At 36.6% G+C, this 24,988-nt stretch overlaps 1 protein-coding gene across 19 annotated transcripts in view; it reads left to right on the top strand.

Moving 5' to 3' along the window:
* The window catches only part of stxbp5l (syntaxin binding protein 5L), a 207,934-nt gene that overhangs the window by 121,070 nt on the left and 61,876 nt on the right, over positions 1-24,988 (top strand). For 13 of the 19 annotated variants that reach the window (XM_056242082.1, XM_056242087.1, XM_056242084.1 and 10 more), the window contains exons 6-11: positions 3,577-3,640; positions 8,364-8,447; positions 10,609-10,732; positions 12,227-12,302; positions 18,929-19,086; positions 23,553-23,625. In XM_056242082.1, coding sequence (XP_056098057.1) covers positions 3,577-3,640; positions 8,364-8,447; positions 10,609-10,732; positions 12,227-12,302; positions 18,929-19,086; positions 23,553-23,625 — 579 coding nt within the window. The remainder of the gene's footprint in view (positions 1-3,576; positions 3,641-8,363; positions 8,448-10,608; positions 10,733-12,226; positions 12,303-18,928; positions 19,087-23,552; positions 23,626-24,988) is intronic. The other 6 variants (XM_056242083.1, XM_056242092.1, XM_056242086.1 and 3 more) reach the window with 1 other exon arrangement.

A 24,988-nucleotide genomic window follows, 5' to 3' on the forward strand; every position in this document is an offset into this window, starting at 1 on the left:
GTCCTCTTGTTACCTTATTTTGCTTTTGGCAACTCTTGCAGACTCAGCAGCATTGATACAAGAATGATGAGTTGACAAAAGTATCCTCAGCATTCTGCAGGGGACACGTGATGAATGTTTCCATGGGGAAGCCCACTAACATGACAAAGTGCTACAAGCTGAGAAAGAGAAGGTCGAATATTTCTATTGGTCTTTAGCTTATTGTTCATGTACAGTATGTGCTTAATATTGATGTTTAATCTAACACAGTCAGATGAAACATTTAAGCAGATAAACGTTTAAAACATGCTTATTGATTTACTGACTGGTTAGTGTACACAAATACACAGGGTTTTTATATCCTCTTCTTCTTTTTTTTCACAGTGATTGATTAGTTGACTAAATGAGTTTCTTTGCTGCTATGGCAACAAACTTATGGCTGGAAGCATTATGGGATACTCTGTTTTTTGTTGGCCAAGCATCTCTGTAATGACTAGTCCAATAACATTTACAGCAGGAGAGGCAGACAGAGATGTGTATCTATTGTCATGTGTGTGCCTTGGTGCCCTAGGCGAGAAAAGACACACACACACACACACACACACACACACACACACACACACACACACACACACACACACACACACACACACACACACACACACACACATATATATATATATATATATATATATATATATATATATATATACACACAGTATATATGTCTCAAGTTCAATATACACTCACCGGCCACTTTATTAGGTACACCTGTCCAACTGCTCGTTAACACTTAATTTCTAAGCAGCCAATCACATGGCGGCAACTCAGTGCATTTAGGCATGTAGACATGGTCAAAACAATCTCCTGCAGTTCAAACCGAGCATCAGTATGGGGAAGAAAGTTGATTTGAGTGACTTTGAACGTGGCATGATTGTTGGTGCCAGAAGGGCTGGTCTGAGTATTTCAGAAACTGCTAATCTACTGGGATGTTCACGCACAACCATCTCTAGGGTTTACAGAGAATGGTCCGAAAAAGAAAAAACATCCAGTGAGCGGCAGTTCTGTGGGCGGAAATGCCTTGTTGATGCCAGAGGTCAGAGGAGAATGGCCAGACTGGTTCGAGCTGATAGAAGGGCAACAGTGACTGAAATAACCACTCGTTACAACCGAGGTATGCAGCAAAGCATTTGTGAAGCCACAACACGCACAACCTTGAGGCGGATGGGCTACAACAGCAGAAGACTCCACCGGGTACCACTCATCTCCACTACAAATAGGAAAAAGAGGCTACAATTTGCAAGAGCTCACCAAAATTGAACAGTTGAAGACTGGAAAAATGTTGCCTGGTCTGATGAGTCTCGATTTCTGTTGAGACATTCAGATGTTAGAGTCAGAATTTGGCGTAAACAGAATGAGAACATGGAACCATCATGCCTTGTTACCACTGTGCAGGCTGGTGGTGGTGGTGTAATGGTGTGGGGGATGTTTTCCTGGCACACTTTAGGCCCCTTAGTGCCAATTGGGCATCGTTTAAATGCCACGGCCTACCTGAGCATTGTTTCTGACCATGTCCATCCCTTTATGGCCACCATGTACCCATCCTCTGATGGCTACTTCCACCATGTCACAAAGCTCTAATCATTTCAAATTGGTTTCTTGAACATGACAATGAGTTCACTGTACTAAAATGGCCTCCACAGTCACCAGATCTCAACCCAATAGAGCATCTTTGGGATGTGGTGGAACGGGAGATTCGCATCATGGATGTGCAGCCGACAAATCTGCGGCAACTGTGTGATGCCATCATGTCAATATGGACCAAACTCCCTGAGGAATGCTTCCAGCACCTTGTTGAATCTATGCCACGAAGAATTGAGGCAGTTCTGAAGGCAAAAGGGGGTCCAACCCGTTACTAGCATGGGGTACCTAATAAAGTGGCCGGTGAGTGTATATGCCAGACATGTTTGTCTCATTGTACACCTTTCATTTAGCATTCCAAAGTTCAAATCCCAACATAATATATAACTTTTTTAATAATCCAAGCACAATTGCAATTTGAACTTGACAACCACTGACCACCACATATTTTTGTTCCATGAAAAAGAGCAGCTCTGACATTTTTATAATAACTCTGTGGCGTGTTGGAGTGACATGAGGGTGATGATGACAGAATTTTCAGTATGCCTATAAAGCAAGTGACGTGTGGAAGAAAAAAAAAGCAACTTTTTTTTTTGCAGTAATTGTGCAGCTTAAGTTTTAAGTTTAAGATAAGTTGTAATAAAGGAAATTATTACATCTAAATATACAATTTTTTAGGCTTATTAGCAAATAATATAAAAAAAAAAAAAAAAAAAAAATATTCTTTAGCTATTTACAACTTTAATTCTCCTTACTTGGACAAGAAACCCCCAAGTTCCTTCTTTCAGAAAACACTAGGGTTCATGAACAAGCATTTTATTTTGGGTATGTCCTTGTTAGGTTTGAAAGAAGTATTACAATTCATTTAAAATATGTAAAAATTGTATATGCCATATACATCAGGAAAGATTAGGCAAATAGTAGCTCAAATAAGTATGCCAACATGTTAATAAGCTATTTCAGTTAAATAATTTTCATAGCATTTATATTTCTGCATTATGTTATATTTTTATGTTAGTAAGTGGTGCTAAAACGTGTGCTGTGGAGTATTGCAGACCAGGTGTGGTGGGGCGCTCTGTGCCAGAAAGACCAGGGCCACTTTTTAGTTGCATTCTGCATTTGGAGACCGATCTGAATGGGCATGACGTCTGTGTGTATATGTGTGTGTATAAAACTCCTTTGTGTCTATCTCACTCTGACCGTCACTTTAATATTTTTCTCTTGTACTTGGCACATCCTCACACAATACCAGGGAAGTCATTTCACTGGAGGCTGTCAGAGCACATTTTCTGACCTGTCGCTCTCTGCCTGTGAAATGCTGCTGAAAAGAAGACCTTGATGTGCCCAATTTAGCTGAAAACACTTTCAGAACTTTCTGGGATTTACCAGTTCCCTGTAGTTTGACAAAAATCGAATTTTTCTTATTATTCGTATTCTTATTCTTTTATACATTTCTGTTCAAATTAATGTTTGAAAAACTGCCCACAAATTTTATGCTCTGGCCAAAAGGAAGATATTACTGCAAAACCAGAGATATGGTCGTTAGTTAATTGACTTTGGCAATATTATTCCTAAAAGACCCCATGAATGATATGACAGATGTAATTTGTTTTTATGTCTTAATGTATTTCCCGTTGTAACAGGATATTCTTGCTAACAACTTAACAATTTGCTTTGTGCTATTAATAGTCTGTGCATTTTATTTTAAATGCAACACCCCTGAACAAAAGAGGATTTCATTAATAGTTTTGGTCCATTTCCCAGGAAGAGAAAAACTGTACAGTACATTTCAAGTGTGTTAGTAAGTTTATTTTGACAACCTTTATGAGTATGCTAGCATATAGATGACCTCAGAGCTAACAGACATGATCTACAAACCACAATCACAGAGAATGTGTCATTTCCATTCTCCTGTTAGCTTTTGAAGGAGTTTTTCTTTTGCTCTCTCCCTCTCAGATCAACGAAGACACATCCAGGTCCTGTTGTTCACCTGAGTGACAGTCCAAAAGATGAGGGAAAGGTGAGGAATGCATTTCTTTTTTTTTTTCTCTCTCTCTCATTTTTCTATTGAATCAATAGCTCAAAACTTTTCAAACAACTAAGAACTAGTGAGCACAAAGCCTTCTCAATATGAAAAAATACATTAGTGTTCTTTAGCATGACTGCTGGAGTTCTTTATAAAAGGTACTTTGCATGCGTTGGCACAGTTCTGATTCATTAACACTCATCAGGATACACACACACGCACGCATACACTTGTTATGCGACCTGATGTTCACCCTAACTACTGGTGTTAACATCTTGTATTGAGAATGCATGCTAAACATCTCTCTCACATGCATTCAATTTCACAATCGTTTAAAGCAACGTTCATGCAAAAACGACAATTTTATCACCATATCTCATTCCTCACCCTCATATTTTTTGACTCTGTATGACTTTCTTTCTTCCATGGAACAAAATAGGAGATGTTAGACAGAAAGTCTGAGCAGTACAATGAAAGTGGATAATGATTTATATTTCCAAGCTCCAAAAAGGACAAAAATGAAAGGACAAGAGACTAATGCACTATATTTTAGGTCTGAAGCCATAGGTCTTTTGGTGCTTTACAGTATAATTCACCGTCCACTTTTCAAGTTATGGAAATTAACAGCTTGGACATTCTGCCTCACATCTCTTGTGCTTCCTAGAATAACATAAGACATAGGGGTGGGCGGTATGACCAAAATTCTATTTCACGGTATGACTAATTTTGTTTCACGGTAACGATATATTTCACGATATAGTTATTTATATATGTAGTTATTCTCGAAAAATCGACAAAAAGGGCTTTGTATAATAAATAAACCCAAATACTTTAGAAATGAAAAGTACTTCACATTGTTTTCTGTTTCTCTTATTTGGTCAATTATTTCTTTGGTAAACAATTTTGATAGCTAAATATAAACAAAACACACTCATCAACTTTTAGATGAACTTCCCCCAACTGATTGATATTAAATACAACTCCTATCGGTGCAATTAAACTTTAAATAAAGTGTTGCTGAATAATTTTTCAATCTCATGTTATGCTTTACTTCATCAATCAGTTTATAATATCTGAATATTTTATATTGAACTATTCTATTCATAATAAATTAGTTATTTCCTTTTAATTTTGTAGGATAGTAATACTAGTTATGTTTAAATGTGTTCCCCGGTACATTTTTGCCATGTCTGCTTAGGCTACACTGCGTTTTAAGGGGCTTGTTTTGCTCTTTTTGTGATATCTGGCAACCCGTCACCCTGCGCTTTAATCAATATAAGTTCAGAAGTGACTAGAAGGAGAGCAGTAGTATGAAAACCGAACAGCAGCTACTGTTAGTGTTGACTAAGTAGCCTAGTTTAAATTATACACACCTTGTAACTGCGTCATTATTTGACCATAGCCCGGTGAACACCGCGCTCCCTCAGTGCGTGTGCACGCGCGCGTCTTCTGCATCAGTAAATGCGATCGGTTAATTTGAGTGTCAAGTTGTAATCACGTATCGAATCAAAGGAAGATTTTATCACCTGGTTCGGTGGCCAATTGTTTGGACTTAGAAATATGTAACTCGCGCTGCACATTTAGTAATTTTGCCTCAGATAGGCTACAGGATTATACATTCACTTTAACAAGCCGGTTGTTCATTACCACGGCAAACTGTTTGCGTGTTTAAAAACTATAGATAAGAGACGGAAAGATACAGATAACTATACATTATTTAAGGATATTTCTATTTGTTACGATATTGATATATGAACTGTTGTTGTCAATTAATGCTTTGCGAGCATGCACTCTGTAGCCTGGGTGCTGCACTGCTCTAGTTTAACTGCTGCGCGTGCGCCTTTCCCCCCGAAAATATCAGGTTAACAACAACAACCCTTTAGAAAATGTAATTCCTTTGTGGATCCTCTTGATCTGCTTTCTCCGTGTTTCTTTTTACAATTCTCAGTGTTTCAGTCTCACGCACGTTGCACGCGAGTTAACCACGCCCACTTATTTGCATTTCGCGGTATACACGGAAAAAAAAAATCTGTTACGGTTGACATTTTCTACCGCGGTAACGATATATACCGTCATACCGCCCAGCCCTAATAAGACAAGATGAACATAATACAGGGATAGAACGACATACAGGTGAGTGATGAAATGTTAATTTCTGGGTTAACTATTCCTTTAAAGCATTTCCTGATCTGCCATCTCCAGGAGGAGGCATGGCATTTTGGAGTGGGTACTGCAAGGTCATCTTCCAAGAAAAGAATTGGAGAAAATCGCTGTGGTTACATGCTGCTGTAGTCACAGAAGATCAAATGCATTGTGGGAATTGATACGGACGAGCTTGGGGGTTTGGAAAAGGTTTTGGAAAAGGATACAAAACAGAAAATATGCTGTAGTACAGACAATATTAGAGGTGGAGACAGTACAATGTCTGATTGATAGGATGCAGAATTTGAATCTGAATTTGAATTAAAGGAAGAACTGTTAAAATGTGATGACATTTATTTTCCTTTCATTCCAATTCAAACTCCAATTCAACTTCTTGTAAGGTGTTGCTAATTAAATTCAAATTCACACTCATGAACTGAGAGGGAACCAATTCTGAAATTAAGTATTTTTGTCCAACACACATTCTGCCAATGTTTGTGACAGCGAGAGGATTCCCAGTATCAAGCAAGGGTCTGTTTTGATCTGCACTTGCTCCTTCATGTCCAGTTAAATAATACATATGCCCAGGGGCGTAGCAACCGGGGGGGACGGGGGGGACACGTCCCCCCCACTTTTAGAAACAGGTGATTCTGTCCCCCGCATTTTTTTTTTTACTCAGCGCCAATATGTGTTCTCTGATTTGTTACTTAGACTTGAGTGAGCTAACATTCAGCCAATCACAGCGCGAAGCATCTATTGGGCGCGTCTGCCATGAGCTTCAAATCTTTTGTTGCTCTTGCGAATTTTCGTGTTTGTTTAGTCGCTTTGCTGTTTGGCCGTCTAATGCACCCCAGAAAAAAAGCTGAGGACTACATCATTTTTTTCAAACACACACTGTTACAGTATGTCGCGATGACATGAATCACACGTAAAGTTTCCTTGTTATGAATTAACCTACTGTAACGCTGTAAGACGTGTAAGACAACAGAACCCGTATGGGTTCACGTCGCGCCGGATTGTGCCGAGTGTGTGTTAAATGCTCTCCTACTTGTTGCTTTGGATAAAGGCGTCTGTTAAATGAGACATAACAGATTATTCCCAGCAGGCACACAACGTCATAAGACGTTGATATTTGGTTAAATTTTGGTTGCGACGTCGGGTGACCAAAATTCAATGTAAATTCAACATGTCAATGTTAAATTGATGTCCAATACCGAATACATTGATTTAGGTTTTATTGATATATTTTTATAAAATGTCTGTTGTATAAAATTACTGTAGGCTAGATGTAATCTGTTCTGTACTCATTGAACACTTTTTTTTTGGTCCAACTGTTAAGAAGTAAGATAAAAGTTATTGTTCAAGTGTAGTTTTAGTTTAACTGAAATATTGTAAATATCATAAAATATCTTTATTTCATAAAAATAAAGTGTATGTCCACAGTTGTCTGAAAGTCCCAAGTCCTGCAATATTTTTTTATTTCGAGTATGATTTCACAAAAATAGGTTGCTGTAAACTACCATGGCATGTTCCCAAAATTGGCACTAGGGTGCTGTAAAATGCCAATTGCTATTCCATCTAGAATTTATTATTATGAACATCACCTTTCAGTCCCTCCAGAAAAACGCGATTATGCGATCGCATGATTCAATAATCAGCCAAAGTCCGCATATTTATGCGGGGGCATTTTTTCAAATACGCCGCACTTTTGCCGTATAAATTGCCGATTTCCACGCAAAATATGCGGGGCTTGTATGATTTCATAATCCCCGCATTTTTGTTGCAAAAAGAAGTCACATATATCTTAGCAGAAAGTTGAAAAATGTTGCGTTTGCTTCACACGAGAGCAGCCGTTTCCCTCTGTTGCCATGGGAACGTTATGAAGTGACGTAATTACGCGACATGAACATCATTGAAGAAAAAAAACTGTAAAACAGGAAACATTTTTTTCATATTTTATTTATTCATTTTTACAGAAGTTGTTGCATATTCCTTTTGTAAAGCTACAGAACTTGTTTGACTCATCAATGTTTTGTAAGTTTGAGCCATGTGTTTATTAAGGTCTGAAATAAAACAAGATTAAATATTCCAGCACTTTCTGTGATGTAGTATGTTTGCTTATCATAGGAAGTAATAAGAAATAGCTCTTTACATTAAGGTAGTAGCCTAGTGAGAACAGGGTGTTGGGGAATCACTTTTTCTCTCTTTTTCATCAAACCGCAGTTTTTGCAAGTTCCCGCAATTTCATCACATAAAATTGCAAATATCCTGCATATTCCATCGCCGCATAATCAAGGATTTTTGCCCGCAACAATCACAAAAAAACTCCGCATTTTTCTGGAAGGACTGACCTTTGGGTCACATCACCACACCATTTTGTCCCCCCCACTTTTATAATGGCTGCTACGCCTCTGCATATGCCCAATGACCAGTGTGTCAGTTCTGTTCTAAACCAAAACAGCCAAAAAGCTCTTGACATTTGTAACACAGCTCTGTTTCCACTATTTATTGCCATCCATTTGGGATTTATAGACTCCTGCTTTCTCTCTCTCTCTCCTCTGTGTGTGTCCCTCAGTTGCTGATAGGTTTTGAGAGCGGTACAATAGTAATGTGGGACCTGAGGGTCAAAAGAGCTGACTTCAGGATATACTATGATGAGGTGAGTGTCAAGTGTTTGTCACTTCTTTTTTGCATAAAACATCCATAATAATAGATTATAATATGTACACTACTGTTCAAATGTTTGGGGTTGGTAAGATTTTTAAAAAAGATTTTGGAAGTTTCATATAATATTGTGAAATATTATTACAATTTAAAATGTAATTTTATTCCTGTGATCGTGTGATGGCATTTATTATTCAGCTTTTTTATATAACTTTCTATTCATCAAAGAATCCTGAAAAACATGTATCACGGCCTCTACAAGAAATAGTTCTATACAGTATATAAATAATGTTTTTCTATATAATTTCATAAAGCTTTTACAGTACATACAGTGTTTGTGTATGTACATACAGTACACACATACTCTGTTTGATTTTTACATTCATATTATTTTTTGTGTCTCAGTCTCTCTGTGTGTGTGCGCGCATCTGTGACCCACAAGCTCCGGTTTATCATCTTGTTATAATCCAGCCCTCAGCCAAAAACAAGACAAACAAAAATAAATTGGAGAACAACAAGGCTATATAAATAAAAAATGACGTCTCTCTCTCTTTCCATTGTCCAAGTAAATTTACTTTTGGGACGAAGCACTTGGCTCATCTGCTCATTTTTCCCCCCACATTGTTGTTGATTTACAACAACACTGAGCACAAGTCACTTTTCTGATTTAATTTCCCCCCTTGTGCCATGTGGATGTGTTTAGCATAATCACTGCTTGGCACACAACTTTATCTTCCTTTTGTAACGGGAACTGCCTCCTGCAGCCAGCTGCTCGCATTCATCCTTCCAAAACATGTTTCAATCACAGCGCCCCTTGGCTCACAGCGGCACGCACAAAACCTTCCAAAAACTCGCCCTTTTCTCCTTCCAACCCTTTACTGCGGGTTTCAGTTGGGTGACGGCACCCTCTGATCATCTGTCAGCGCTGCCTGTGCGGAGGGAATCTCAGGCACCGTCGCTCGGCAAGCGTTTGTCAGAGTGGGTAAATGGAAATGTCTAGGGTCTGCTAATTGCTGCTTTAGATGCCCGCCTGGAATGCACACGTGTGTGGAAAAATGTACTTTAAATAGAAAGCTTTTTGAACGAGAGAGTGAGGAAAGAAGCGAGTTACTGGGAATGAGACAAAAGACACAAAAGGACATTGTTATTTAATGTTGAAAGGAAATGGATTAGATTTGGAAAGGTACAAAAATCTCTTTCCCTCTCATTCATTTAAAGTATACTAAACATCACCCTCAAACACTTTAAACCCCTTTCATACACACTCCCAACTAACATCAAATAAATCTGACTGTGCCAATATCATTTCACTTATTATTTACTGTGTGACATTAGCGAGTAGATGAGTGGAGATCAGGCTGCTTTGATGGTGGAGTAATTACTGATATCGGATTATTGACTCTTAGATGGATGAAGGTCAGAGAGAGAGAGAGAGAGAGAGAGAGAGAGAGAGACTTTCACAAGCAGGAACTATTAGTCATGTCTTCAGTTCTCTAATTTCTGGAGCCAAATTGAGGATGCACACATTTCGTTCTCCCTCTTTTCACTTCTCTGACTGTTTTCTCTGTTAAGATTTTTTTTATTGTTTTTGACAGAAGTCTCTTATGTTCACTGATGTTCACTGATTTGATAAAAAAATACAGTAAAAACATAATATTGTGAAACATTATTACAACTTGAAATAACTGTTTTCTATCCTAACATATTTTAAAATGTAATTTATTCCTGTGATGCAAAGCTGAATTTTCAGCATCATTACTCCAGTCTTCTACATGATCCTTCAAAAATCATTCTAATCATTTGGTGCTCAAGAAGAACTGTTCACATTATTATATAACTTGTTCCACTTATATATAAATATATATATATATATATATATATATATATATATATATATATATATACACACACACACACACACACACACACACACACACACACACACATACACATACTATGCAGTTCTTAGAGGTTTATTTCTAAACCTCCTTTTTTATCACTTGTGATCACATTCTTTTTCTTTTCGTCCTTATTTCCTGTCCTCTCACAAAGGCCACAAATTAACAATATGAAATAAATGAGTTGTAGTATAATCTGGGCATAATTTTAAATGTGTGTTAATGCAATCCTGCTCGCTTCTCTATTCTCTCTGTCAGGCCATTCACTCAGTAAGCTGGCATCACGAGGGGCGGCAGTTCATGTGCAGTCATTCGGACGGCAGTCTGAGCATGTGGAATTTGAGAAACACAGCCAAACCTTTTCAAGTCACCTTCCCTCATGGTGGGTACACACATAAATCATGTTTTTTTTTTCACATATTAATAATAATCTTATTCAAAGCGGGTTCACTGTTGTTTAAAATAAACATTTAAACCTTTTAATGAGCTTCATTAAATTTAAGGATAGTTGAATATTTATGAATTTTTACTGAAACAATGCTGAAACATGTCAAAATTACAGTCATGCTCTGTATAAATTATATTTTTAATGTTTTTATTTTTTTACAGAAATGAATAGGCCTGGACAAATAAAAAAGCCATATGATCATTTTTATGGTGTTTAAAATGATTACAATTCACAATTACGGTTTCAGTTGCATTTTCGCTATAGGATAATATGTGATATTTTAGTTAGAAAAAAATGTTGCTTGTGTATTATCCTTTGCTTTATATCCTATATACCTAATGAGGACATACCATAGACTTACATAGACTTACAAACAATCTGTATTGTATAAAGTGCAATATATATAAAGGTGACTTGACTTGACTTTTACTGCATGTATATAAAGCCATTTATATTTACAACATACTAACCTTAACCCACACCCAAAATAACCTTTAACTCTTTCCCCGCCAGCCACCTCTAGCATTTTTGATCATTTTCACAAAACTTTAATGATCCCCAGAATATTCTGTTGTATGAATATCTGAATATTCAATATATTAAAAGAAAGAACAGAGCCTCTGCTTTAAAAAAAAACAACAAAAAAAAACATTTTATCATAGCTTAATGCATTCTTTTTATCAACAATTGAATGTCGGTAAGTTTCATTAAAAAAAGCAATGTTTTGAAACAAAAATCGTGTTTTTGTCAAAGACTACAATGCCCCTTGCCGCATAGCAGAGAAAACATGGATTGGCAGAAAATTCCTGCAATGGCAGGGATCCGTTGTTTCATAAATGATGGAAAATTCCGTCAATGGTTGGGAAGGAGTTAAAACAAGACTTTTTTTCATTTGTAGATTAAATTTTTTTTTATTAATTAATTGTTTTACCAAATAAGGATGTCCTCAACAAATTTGTCCCAAAAATGAGGTTTTGTCAGGCTTGGCTCACTTCTGGGGCCACATTTTGATCCCAAAGTATAGCTATGTAAACCCACAGGGACAGTTAAAGACCCCATCTTCCATGACTCACCATCTATTAGTGAAATCTGACTCTGACGTTGTCAGCAAAAACACCCCCTCACCAGGTGTGTTCATTATGGAGGATGATTCAGTGTGTGGGTTCGCTGTGTGTGTGTGTGTGTGTGTGTGTGTGTGTGTGCAAGTTTGATTTGACAGGAAATAAGTGATTCACTCTCAATCTTTGCTGCTATGTTTGGGGTCCTGGCCTTGAGCTCAGTGGTTATATAAAGATGATCACACTCGCACTGGGAATTGTGTTTATTAATCAGAAAGTTCTAGACATAAACGTAAGAAAGGTTTAGGTGAAAATGTGATGCATTTAAAACTTACCACTTTGTCTGTTTTTTTGTTGTTGTTTTTTTCAGGCAAGACTCAGAGAGACGGTAGAAAAGAGTCATGTAAACCCATTCTCAAGGTCGAATACAAGACCTCCAGAAACAGGTAAGAGAACACACAAAAAAGTCACACCAGTAGCAAACTGTGACTCTTGAGCCTTGACCCCCTCACCCATCAGCCTAAAATCAGCCTAGCTTACCGTGTCCTCTTCTATAGTACTGCACAAGTTACCTTTGATAAGAAATGCAACAATCAATCAGCACAGTGAGTTTGAGAGTTATTACCAAAATAAAACAATGTAATTAAATGCAAATCCTCATTACAAATAATTGTATCATCACACAATCGGTGTGTGCAGTTTAGCGGAATATGGTGACAACTGGTCGGGTTGAAAAACATGACACAAAACCAACAAAATTTAATGTAAGCCGATGAATCATGACACCACTCAGACCAAAGCAAATTAGTGACAGACACTTCTGCGTCATAGACTGTAAACAGCGATCGTGGCATTTTGGAATCCACCACCACAAACAAGCAATGTTGATAATAAATAATATCATTAGACTGGCTCATTTGCCTATTAAATGTTTGGAACAGACCGTAATAAACTTATGATTTGGGGACTCGCCAACATTTCTTGCATTTTCCATAGCGAATAGCGCTAGCTATTTTATCAGTGTTTTTCCCCACAGCGGGCGGAACTTGTCTTAAAGTTAGTGATAACAAGCCCCACCCATTTAGAGGGACGCTATGATTGGTCAGTTAGTCTCTCATTTATTTGCTATTGCTTGGCCCTCTGTAATTTCATAGCTGGACCACCAATCACAGAACTGAAAGCATTTGGAGGACAAATCCTAATAGGGAGAAAATGGGCGTCTACGCAACACAACACAAACTGAATAGGGAGATTTGAAGGGTTTATTTCCTCAAAAAGATTGAGATGTTTATTGTCAATTTATGAATTCCTGAAATAACATTAGAATGGATGGCTTTTTATTAAAAAAGTTTTTACTTTTTAAACTATCATTTAGAAGTTTGTAAATATATATATTTTTACAATAGTTTAGACCCTCTCTGACAGCCTGGGCCCTGACGGTTCCACTCTGAGACTAATGGTTCATTCCATTTACCTCGAAATAATGTTGTCGGGGACTGGAATGACAGTAGACAGGTCGGAAAACAATATGTTACTACTGTTTGGTTGATGTGCTAAGCAGTCATATTGGATTCTGAAGTCGGGGGGTTGTTGTGGTTCCCCAGAGTTTCCCAGTCTCTACTCTAACTTGAGGGGTGCGTTCCAGTTAAAAGTTCCTACTGGGGACCAGGAATTTCCCTCCTCCAAGGATAAATGGAATGCAACACAAAATACAGCGAATGATTAATTTAATCCTGCTTGCGATAGATGTGCCACTCAAGAACCATTACTGCTGTTTTATCTTGTCACAAAACAATTCAAGTTTACTGCCTGTTTTTATAAAGCCTGTTTTCCTCGGGAGATGAGCAGCAAAACATAATTTGAAGAAACTTCCATCTTTGATTGTTTTTTCCCCACCCCTATGCTGTGTTCAAAGAAGTGGTCATAAGTGGCCGCCTCAGTTTTAATGATATTTTAAATTAGTTTGGCTGTAATGTTGTTTTCCCCCTTTTGTTTCTTCCTATTTTGTATTAATATTCACGCATTCTCATCCCAAAGCGTAATATATTGACTCTTTTGACAAAGCGTCTATATCCAACGCACATGTATGGAGCCAGATCAGACTCATTAATAATTCACGCAAAAAATACGATTCACACATGCGTAGACAATTTCACATGCGTGAAACCTAATTCACGTACACACAAAAAAAATTCACGTGCGTGAAAAAAAAACATATTCACAAAAAGCAATTCACATGCGCAAAATAAAATTATATATTCATAAAATACATTTCACAAATGCAAAACACAATTCGTAGATATACAACTGTGCACAAAAACCTTTGAATCTTTAAAATGTACGAGTGTGTCCTTGAATTTGAATGTGCAAATCGTCATTCACGTACGAATCGCCTTGGATGTGTGTGTGTGTATTTTTGAGACTTTCCTGGCAGCGCTTACTCGTAAAACAGAGCAGTCGTACTCTTCAGCCAATCAGATTTAAGCTTATCAATCGACCAATCAGAATCACATGAGGGCGGGCCTACCTGCATGTTACGTCATCAGCTTTCGACCAGTTCATGGCTGAGCAGAGGTAAGTGCAGTTAATCGTTCATTTCGGTGTTAACTGAAGTTAGAGATCAGTTGAAGCAATAGTTTATGAACTATTATCTGATGTAAGCAAGTGTTGTTGTAATCAGATGTCCCATATCGTGTCAAAAATGAAGAAGGATGATGCTTGTTTTGTTGTATTTTAGACAGCTCTCAGCTACAATCATCACGCTAATGATTGCAAAACAATCATCTGTGGTCAATACCTACCCACCCTAGCTCTCTCAGCACTGGCCTCATCAAGATTGTTCTTATAATGGTGAATAGACCTATTTAATGAGCACCCAGTGTTTATTTGCTATTTGTGTATGTTGTTAAATTATTATTAACACTTGTTTCCCTGCATTTTTCAGGATTACTCACCTTTGGTGTGACATCTGGATAGCAGTCACAAACATCTTAATCCATGTTGTTTCTTTATTCTCTTTTATACTTTTGTTTTTATGTCTTAATTGGTAACACTTTACTATAACGTTTCATTAGTTAACATGAACTAATAATGAACTGCACGTAAACAGCCTTTAATTATTTTTTGTTAATGTTAATTTCAGCATTTACTAATACTTAATTAAAATCTTGTTAACATTAGTTAATGCACTGTAAAGTAACAATAAACAGCTATATTTTTAACTAACGTTAACAAAGGAGGAGTTCTTTTCCAAAACGCTATAAATCCATTCCAATAGTTTTCAGGAAAATGACATTTTTTACCTAGACCCACACATTTTGTGAATATTCAATTTATCCTGTTAAAATGTTTTATTGGCTCCGTCTGAACATGTTGAACAATGATTATTAAATCAAACAACAATATTGTTTATGATAAATGAAAAGTTAATTTTTTTTTTTTCCCAAAACGCTATAAAACCATAATTTTTTTCCAAAACTGTATGGTTTGTCTTTAAAAAAAAAAAAACGAGAGCATGTAACATATAATCAGGGGCTCATACTATAAATTACTATAAATTAAATTTAGTAACACATTTAGGCTAGAAGTCATTTGGTGCAGAACCTGAAAATAGTAATGATATCAATAGCTATTCAATAAGTTATTTAGTAATAGATTCAGAGTAATTTTTAGTAAAGTGTCAAACCTGTAACAAGTAGGACCAATTTGTCCACTACATATGCGTAAAAAAAAAGAATTATTAAAAATATTTAACAATGATAACGATATTCAAAAGTAGTGATGGGCACCCCTCCACCACACACACACATGCTTGTATAGGCTACACAGCATGTGAACAAAGCGGAGCGGCGTGACGCTTACATATAAAAAATCTTTTTAAAAAGAGTTTTTAAAAAAAAACTTAAACATACGTTTCATATTTATGTTTAATAATATAGGCTATTGTTATTTTTTTTATTTCATATATGTTGATTATATGAAAAGGGAACCGCATGAGATGAGTATGATAGGATCATAAGATGACCAATATATCGGAAAACATTTGGAATGGGTCAGACATGATTTTGACCACTTATTAAGTTTTGTTTAGTAGAAAGCCTTTCTTTAAAGTGAATTTCGTTTTGTATAAATTGTATCTTCATTTTAATCAATGTTTCATCAACAAATTGACTGGATTAATAATAAATAAATAAGAAGCGAATATAGCAGACATATAATCAGGACACGGAAGCGCCCGCGCGTGATCTGGAGAGCATCACATAAATTGACCGAAACACAGCGATACTTGCCTCACAATCCTGAGAAGTATATCTATAAAAAGCTTGAAATGTCTACATTTAAACAAAACAATAAAAACGAAAAGAAATTGGCTACTCTCTGCGTATGTAGGCTAATACAAAGTGTGCATTTCTCTCTATAGACGCGTTCACTACTGCGAAGCATAGTCAACTTTATCCTTGCAGCTATATCTGACAGAAAACACTAATTAAAAAATAAACAATTCAAATGTTTCATGCATAGGCCTAATCATTACTTTTGTCGGTTCTTTGTGGCAAGCTTTATGCGTGAGATGCGGAATAGGCAATAAAAAAAATGCTCATTATGGTTTCTCTCCCATATTTAAATAATTAAATCAATATAAATATGTGATTAAACTTAAATGAACTACTACTAGTCGACTAGAAAACTCACTCATTTTGAGGAATAAATGAACATAAACAAACCTCTGTTCAGAGCGCCACCCTGTTGGATTGCGTAGAACGTTCACCGAATTCTGATTAGTCGAGAGGATTTATCGCGTTTAGGCTAAAAATAGGTTTGGCGCTTATCGCGTTTTGGAAAGAAACTGCATCTTGTAGTACATTTTAAACAAGGAAATATAGCGATTTGGCATGAAATGTTGATGGAGCAGTGAATAGGTTCAGTGCACAGCAAAATGACATGACAAACTCATTTTTTTTAAAAATGGCGTTTATCGCGTTTTGGAAAAGACCTCTTCATATCAAACACCGCAACAAATGTATTGCTCATGGTTAGTTAATATACATTAAGTAATGTTATTGTACCATATTGTAGTGTTACCAATATTCAACATGCATTTCCTTATGTTTTGTGCTGTATTGTCATCTTAAGGTTTTTAAATAAGGTTTTTTATTGTCATCTTAAGGTCTCACAGGACAATATTGTGAAGCATTAATTTTACTTTGCTTAGTAAAATAGGCAAATCTGATTTTGTGCTGATAAGACAAAGGTACTTATCATAGAGAGGCAATTAAGATTATGCGACTAAGATTACTCAGTAAACTCTATTCAAATACCATCACTTAATTTCCCACGTCCTCTGTCTGCACCTCTCGTACTATAGGTTTTTACTATTTTAAATATCAGGACAAAATCTGATATGTCCTAACAGAGAGGTCTACTGATGACTGGATTGAACACAATTCATTTGTTCACTTTTCACTTGATGTATTGCACTTATATTTATATACTTTAAAAGCAAGACTCTGACTGGATCTCACAACTCTGGAAGAGATGTATATTTCTCTGTACTGAATGTTCATGATCTTCATATGTAACAGGAACATTAATCATGATCAAGTCATTTTATATATATTTTATTCCCAAAGAATTTCGGAAACGTTAAAATTAATAAAACGTGTACATCAAATTGAACTATGTCTTTGAATCTTTTCATTCTGACAAGAACATTTAATAATGCATGCATAGCAGGGCTGTATTCCTAGAGCGTGTACATATAGTCCGCAGGAGACAAATGAATACAGTAACAATGCATCACTTTCAACCTCTTGTTGAAACAACTGTCAAAATGGATGGCTTGCAACAGGACTGTTTTCAAAGATTTACAGTAGGAATGGTAAGATCACAGTACTGGTTGTCTGCAACTTCATACATCATCTGTCTCGGAAATCTGAAACAATAAAACTACATAATATATGATGCTTAAAACAAAACATGTCTCCTATATATGCACGTCATTACATACATTATCATCAGTTGAATGTGTGGTGGACAGGACATGAAAATCCATCAATACTAAAAATAAATGTTTATGTTCACATGTGGACTAAACAGCAGTTAATAAACTATTGCATCAACTGATCTCAAGCTTCTTTAACTTCAGTTAACACCGAAATGAACGATTAACTGCACTTACCTCTGCTCAGCCATGAACTGGTCGAAAGCTGATGACGTAACATGCAGGTAGGCCCGCCCTCATGTGATTCTGATTGGTCGATTGATGAGCTTAAATCTGATTGGCTGAAGAGTACGACTGCTCTGTTTTACGAGTAAGCGCTGCCAGGAAAGTCTCAAAAATACACACACACACATCCAAGGCGATTCGTACGTGAATGACGATTTGCACATTCAAATTCAAGGACACACTCGTACATTTTAAAGATTCAAAGGTTTTTGTGCACAGTTGTATATCTACGAATTGTGTTTTGCATTTGTGAAATGTATTTTATGAATATATAATTTTATTTTGCGCATGTGAATTGCTTTTTGTGAAATTTTTTTTTTTTCACGCACGTGAATTTTTTGTGTGTGTACGTGAATTAGGTTTCACGCATGTGAAATTGTCTACGCATGTGTGAATCGTATTTTTTGCGTGAATTATTAATGAGTCTGATCTGGCTCCATACACATGGTACCCTTTAGCGTCAATATAACACGCTTCGGTTTTGGGTAGGTTTAGGTCTGGGGTAGTGTTAGGGTTAGACCACTAGGAGGCGCCATATATCTGCGTCTCATATGACGCTAAAGGGTGCCATGTGCGTTGGATATAGACGCTTTGTCAAAAGAGTCAATATATTACGCTTTGGGATGAGAACGGGCTGTAATATTTCAGGGTTGTGAATAAGACTTTAAATTGAAACAATGCAACGTATTGAGAGGACCTTCGAAGTCAAAGCAAGGTTGTTTTGTGTGGCATAAAAGTCTCCATCCAATAAGATAGAAGCTATGGGTCTTGACATGATGAAGAAATAATTTCAGACAGACAAAATGAGGTTTTCCATTTACACTTTTTTATTTTTCTGTCTTCCAGTAGTGAAGCCTTTGTAATCTTTTCCGGAGGACTTTCGTATGATAAGGCAGGACGGAGACCCACCTTAACCATCATGCATGGCAAAGCCATCACAGTGTTAGAGATGGACTATCCAATAGTGGACTTCATGGTGCTCTGTGACACTCCCTATCTCAACGGTGAGTATGCTGAGCGCTTCAGTCTCCTGTCTTCCATATCAGTTGTCTTGTTCTTGGTGGAACATTTCATTGGACTGAGTAAACTTAAGTTTTTGTTCTTTGTCTCATTGTAGACCTAATCATTGTTGTTAAAAGAGAGTGGAGAGGAGATTAATTTAAGTGAATCAATTGATTCATTCTGACCGTTTCTAATAAATCAGTTCAAACATCTGATTCACACATTAGTTTGTATCATCACAAAGTAGAGTTCCAGTTCTTCTACTTTTGAAATCTTTCTTATTTTGAAATATGTCTTTATTTAAATACTATTAATTATACTGTTTTAGCTTTTATTAAGTTTTAGTTGTATTTCATCTAATTTTATGCATGTGTTCCAGTTTGATGTCATCACCTTAAAGCTGCAGTCCGTAGCTTTTTTTGGGTTAAAAATTATCCAAAATACATATTTGAGAAAATACATAACCAGCCAGTGTTCAAAACTATCTGCTTGCCTTAGCTCGATTCAAAGCGGTAAGCTTGGAATAATGTTTTTAATTCCAGTGGTACTGGTGGATTTCCACGGGAAATTCGAGCATGTCTTTGCGTCATTACGTCACATCTGTACACATAAAGGAGGAGTCTCGGCTAGTAGGCTATATTGCGTGTGAGGATGCTGGAGGTGGAGATTTATAGCCTTTTCTCACAGAACTTGATATAATTAAACTTATCAATTTGATGCCGGATCCAGAAAGGTTCAAACCAGTGCTTTAAGTGGCCCAAAAGAGGTGCCGGTACTCTATTATTATTATTTTTTTTTTTTTTTTTTGCTGACTCCCCTCCTCCCCTGAGGCAACAACAACTATATTGAAGGGGTTTTATATACAGCAGTCAACAGACGACCTTATAAAAAATAATAAATCCTTTTATTAGTTTGTGGATTTGCTTGAGCTAGAAAGAGCTACTGACCATAAATAAAATGTGCAAAAGGGTATTGAAAAAATACCCTTAGAAAGAGCTACTGTAGAAAGAGCTACTGAACATAAATAAAATGTGCAAAAGGGTATTGAAAAAATACCCTTAGAAAGAGCTACTGTAGAAAGAGCTACTGAACATAAATAAAATGTGCAAAAGGGTATTGAAAAAATTTTGAACAAAATGTACATAAAATAAATTATAAAACATAATAGCATAACTATAGAACAGTAGAACATAAACATGAGTCTTGAAGATGGTTCATTTCTTTACCCCTGAAAAATATACAAAAGCAGATTCAGCAAAATACAATCACACTACACCAAATGAAAAATGAGAAATACTGTACAAATCATTTTACAGCCAGCGAGTCCTCTGATTCTGACCTTATTCTTTTACTACTCAGAGTCTGAAGCCAGGAGAGCATATTAAGTGTTCATTGTATTTGTATTTTAACCGAGCAGCTATGGTTGCGCGTTTCACACACCCTCTCCGGACCACGTTGAGTTGACACTGACAGCGGCAAAAGCGACGCATGCGCTTTTCACTTTTTAAAACTCAGGGGTGTATGGGTAATGTAGTCTCTGCTCCCGGTGGGCTGAATTAGGAAGCGTGCATTGTGAAGGGCGCTCTGAAAAGCGGCAGCGCAGCCAAAGGATTAAAAGAGATGTGCAAATGAGCGTACCGGTACGCTAAAAGCACGTTCTGGGCGTACGGAGAGGTGGCGGTACGCTCAAGAGCTATATTTGGAAGTGGCGGTATTGAGTACCGGCGCGTACCGGCCCACTTAAAGCACTGGTTCAAACGACAATCACCAGTAACAACTGGAGACTCACCCGTTGTAAAATGCAAAAGACTTCGTTCGGACTTCGGAGTGGCTACAGAAAAAAAGAGACTGCAACCGGACCATGGGAAAACAAGGATACATATCGGAAGGACATTACATGTAGTCACGCAATGCTGACGTTGTTAACGTTAACAATTTGAGAACAAAGTATAATTTGCTCGGTTTTGCGTGATATGATAAGCGATTTTTAGATTTAATCAGTGCGATTTACTGCAATGTCAGAACCAGAACAAAAGTTGATGTTACCCCTGTTAATTTTCCGGTGAAAATCCTTATGTTGGTCATACTTCCAAAAAGAATAATCTGTGATTCTGAATGCCAGTATCCACACCGGTGCGGTGACTGACAGCCACACACTCTCCTCAAACATTGTGTTCATCCGCACTGTGCCGTGTCGAAGTACAACTCACGTAAAGTTGATAATTCCGCGAATAACTGCAATTGCAGATTTCGAACAGAGATGGCGACAAAGAGGAAAAACTGCGGACTGCAGCTTTAACTATTTTTCGTTTTTTACGACAACTAAGTTTTTACACCTGGCTCGTTTGAAACGTTTGTTTCTAACCCTGGTGCATTACATTAATGCACGTTTATGCATATATGAACTTGGCAATCGCGCTCGTATCCGTACCAAAACAATCGCTTTGAGATTGCCTGAATGAGGTGGTCTCTGTCCGACTGAAAATGAACTCTGAATCCGACCCAACGGACCAATGAACAAAGTGGTCATAATTCATACCGGGAAATGAATTATATAAAAAAGCAGCAGTGTCTGATTCTGTGAGTGAGTACATTAGTTATCGCAGTTGAAAACCAAAAGAGCGCCTCTTCATCTTAAAATGTTGAGTAATTGCTCTTCTCCGTGCATTGCAAGAATGCTGTCCCAACGAAGCCTTCATTCCCGCTCTAACTGCATTATGAATTTCATATATATCTTTATTAGTGTATGAATACACTACCATTCAAAAGTTTTAGTGGTAAAGATTTTTTTATGTTTTAGAAAGAAGTCTCTTCTGCTCACCAAGGCTGCATTTACTTGATCCAAAATACAGTAAAAACAGTAATATTGTGAAATATGATTACAATTGATGTGATGTGAATAGAATGAAAATATTCAATACAATGTGAATATTTTGTAAAATGTAATTTATTCCTGTGATGGCAAAGCTGAATTTTCAGCATCATTACTCCAGTGTCACGTGATCCCTCAGAAGTCATTCTAATATGCCGATTTGCTGCTCAAGAAACATTTATGATTATTATCAATGTTGAAAATCAATTCCATATCTTTAGAAACAACCAGCTTAAAAGAATGACTCGTTTTTGCAAATCTGACATCAGTAAGGTGAAATGCTACATCAAAATTGATTCTAAATGGTTTGAGGAGTGACATCTTTGGCTCTGTTCAGTCAAGGGGAAAGACAGAGTCGCCATATCAGTCTCTCTCTCTTGGCAGGCAAAGCCCTGTCAAGTACACATGCACAGAATTTGTTACCCAAAATACAACAGAAAAGAAACAGCAAGCATCCACCAAATGTGAAGTGATTTCAATTGTTACCCATTTTTATCTTCCTTTCTCCCTGCTACTCTCTGCTTGTTCATTCACTCTAATCAACACACATTGTACATTATACATTGTACATTCATGACCTTTACAGTTTTTATAAAAGAAAACATGAGAATCATGTATCATTAGGATTCCACTGTGTCTCCAGAGCTTAAAGGGATACTCCACCCAATTCTGTCATCATTTACTCACCCTCAAGTTGTTGCAAACCTGTATGAGTTTCTTTCTTCTGCTGAACACAAAGGAAGATACTTTGAAGAACGATTGGAACCAAACGGTTGTTTGGCACCATTGACTTCCATAGTAGAAAAAAAAAAATACTATGGAAGTCAATGGTGCCAAAGTTCCAATCGTTCTTCAAAATATCTTCCTTTGTGTTCAGCAGAAGAAAGAAACTCATACAGGTTTGCAACAACTTGAGGGTGAGTAAATGATGACAGAATTTTCATTTTTGGGTGGAGTATCCCTTTAATTGTTACACACAAATACACAACATAATTAATGCCTTAGTCCCCTTGGTTTCAAGATGTCACCTTGTCACCAGTTTTCCCTCACAAAGATTAAAGCTGAAGTGTGTAATTTCTACACCACCAGAATAAATAAAGTTGCAAAAATAATGATTTTTAAAACAGGTTTCTTGAACACTCAACCCGTCTACCATTGCTCGTAAAAACAGATCTCATACCATTGGTCAGGCTGGCGGAGATGCTCAAATAAAAACAAATGTTTTTAAAAGCACCACAAAGGTTACACTTATTGGGGGGAATCAAATTATAAATGGTTTACCTAAAGTTGTAGCATCATATTACAGTGATATTTCACCCAAAAAATTTAAATTCTATCATTTATAATGAAAACGTGTATGACTTACTTCTGTGGAACATAAATATTCATAATATAATTAATTAAAAAATTAAAACACATTTTTATATCAGTTTTTTTGTCTTTTCCATTCAATGAAAGTCAGTGGGGTCCAATCTTGTACTACATTACTTCTCATATAAATTAAGTAATAAATCTAGAGTATTGAATCAATTCTTGTGCTGTCATTGTCTAGAATTCATAGATGGTGATTTTGTTGAGATGTGTTTGTGTTGACAGAGGTCCAGGAGCCATATGCGGTGGTGGTTCTGCTGGAGAAAGATTTCGTTGTGGTCGATTTAACCCAGAGCAAGTGAGCAATCTCATCTTTCTCTTTCCACTATCATACTCACACTTCCTGCCGTGTGTGTGTGTGTGTGTGTGTGTGTGTGTCTGAATAATGTAACTCAATGTGATGTACTCCAACAACACCTCACACTAGTACTTCTACCAGAGGCAACATCGTTCAACACCCGATAAATATTGTGTGTGTGTTATTTTAAAGATCTGAGTTTGTGTGAGTGTGTGTTTATCTGTTAAGGGTAAATATCATAGAGTTGTCACTCATAAACATCCATCAAATGAGTCATTATTAAGAACAAGAGCCAAGGTCAGCCTGACACTCATACACAGACACACTCCGACTGGCCGTTTGTCACTCTTTTAAGTACCACTCCTGCCATAGAGACTTTGGCAGTTTGACATCAAATGTTTTCTTTGCTTTAAGGCCATTTCTTCACAAAGAGGCAGTGCAGGAACAAACAAACTGCTGCATTCAAACCTTCTCAGAATCAGACAGTCATCCATATATTCCATTAAAGTAGCCATAAATGTCAAAATTGACCGTTCTCATATATATATATATATATATATATATATATATATATATATATATATATATATATATATATATATATATTATACATACTTATTTGCAGTATTTATTATAAATCATTATTTTAATCATTAAATAATAATAATGTGCCCTTGTGATCTTTAATCAAACTAACTTCCCATCCATCTTGCAGCGACATCTCTTCTCTTATGACGTATTTACTGGCGTGAGGGCAGGACAACCTGTCACTCATCATAGCAATAGTAAACCACAAGGATCCAATGATCCAATCAATTCCTGATTAACAAAATTCCTGCCCTACATTTAGTCTTTTTCAAGAAGCCATCTTGGCTATACATCACAATAGAGAAGAAAAGACTAACTTCCATTTCATGCCGACTTTAAACTTGACCTTTAAAGTGTACTTTACTTAAAATGTAGTTACATAAGGTTATATTACATAGTAAAAGCAATAAGCCACTCAATACCACAGGTACATTGAAAAATGGGGTAAAATCACACACAACCTTGATCTTATTACTTTTATATCAGCAATAGCAACGTGATAAAAGACATTAACACTTACATTTATTAATACTACTTACAATATCATATTAATAATAATATATTCTTCATTTTTAATTCTTTTTTTGAGTAATATAGTTCAGTTGCATAAATGTAGTTCAGTGGCATCAATATAGTACCCGTGGGAGTCCGTACCTGGTAGCCCACATAGAGTCGCCCACAGGCAACTTTCTATAAATAGCCTCAGTTTCTTTTATCATGGTAACACTCATTCTTAAGTATTTCAAATTTGTAGCCCTGCAGATCATTTTATCCC

Source organism: Rhinichthys klamathensis, unplaced genomic scaffold, assembly GCF_029890125.1.
Source record: "Rhinichthys klamathensis goyatoka isolate OS25496 unplaced genomic scaffold, OSU_Roscu_1.1 h1tg000693l_1, whole genome shotgun sequence".
In the NCBI taxonomy this organism is placed as follows: domain Eukaryota; kingdom Metazoa; phylum Chordata; class Actinopteri; order Cypriniformes; family Leuciscidae; genus Rhinichthys; species Rhinichthys klamathensis.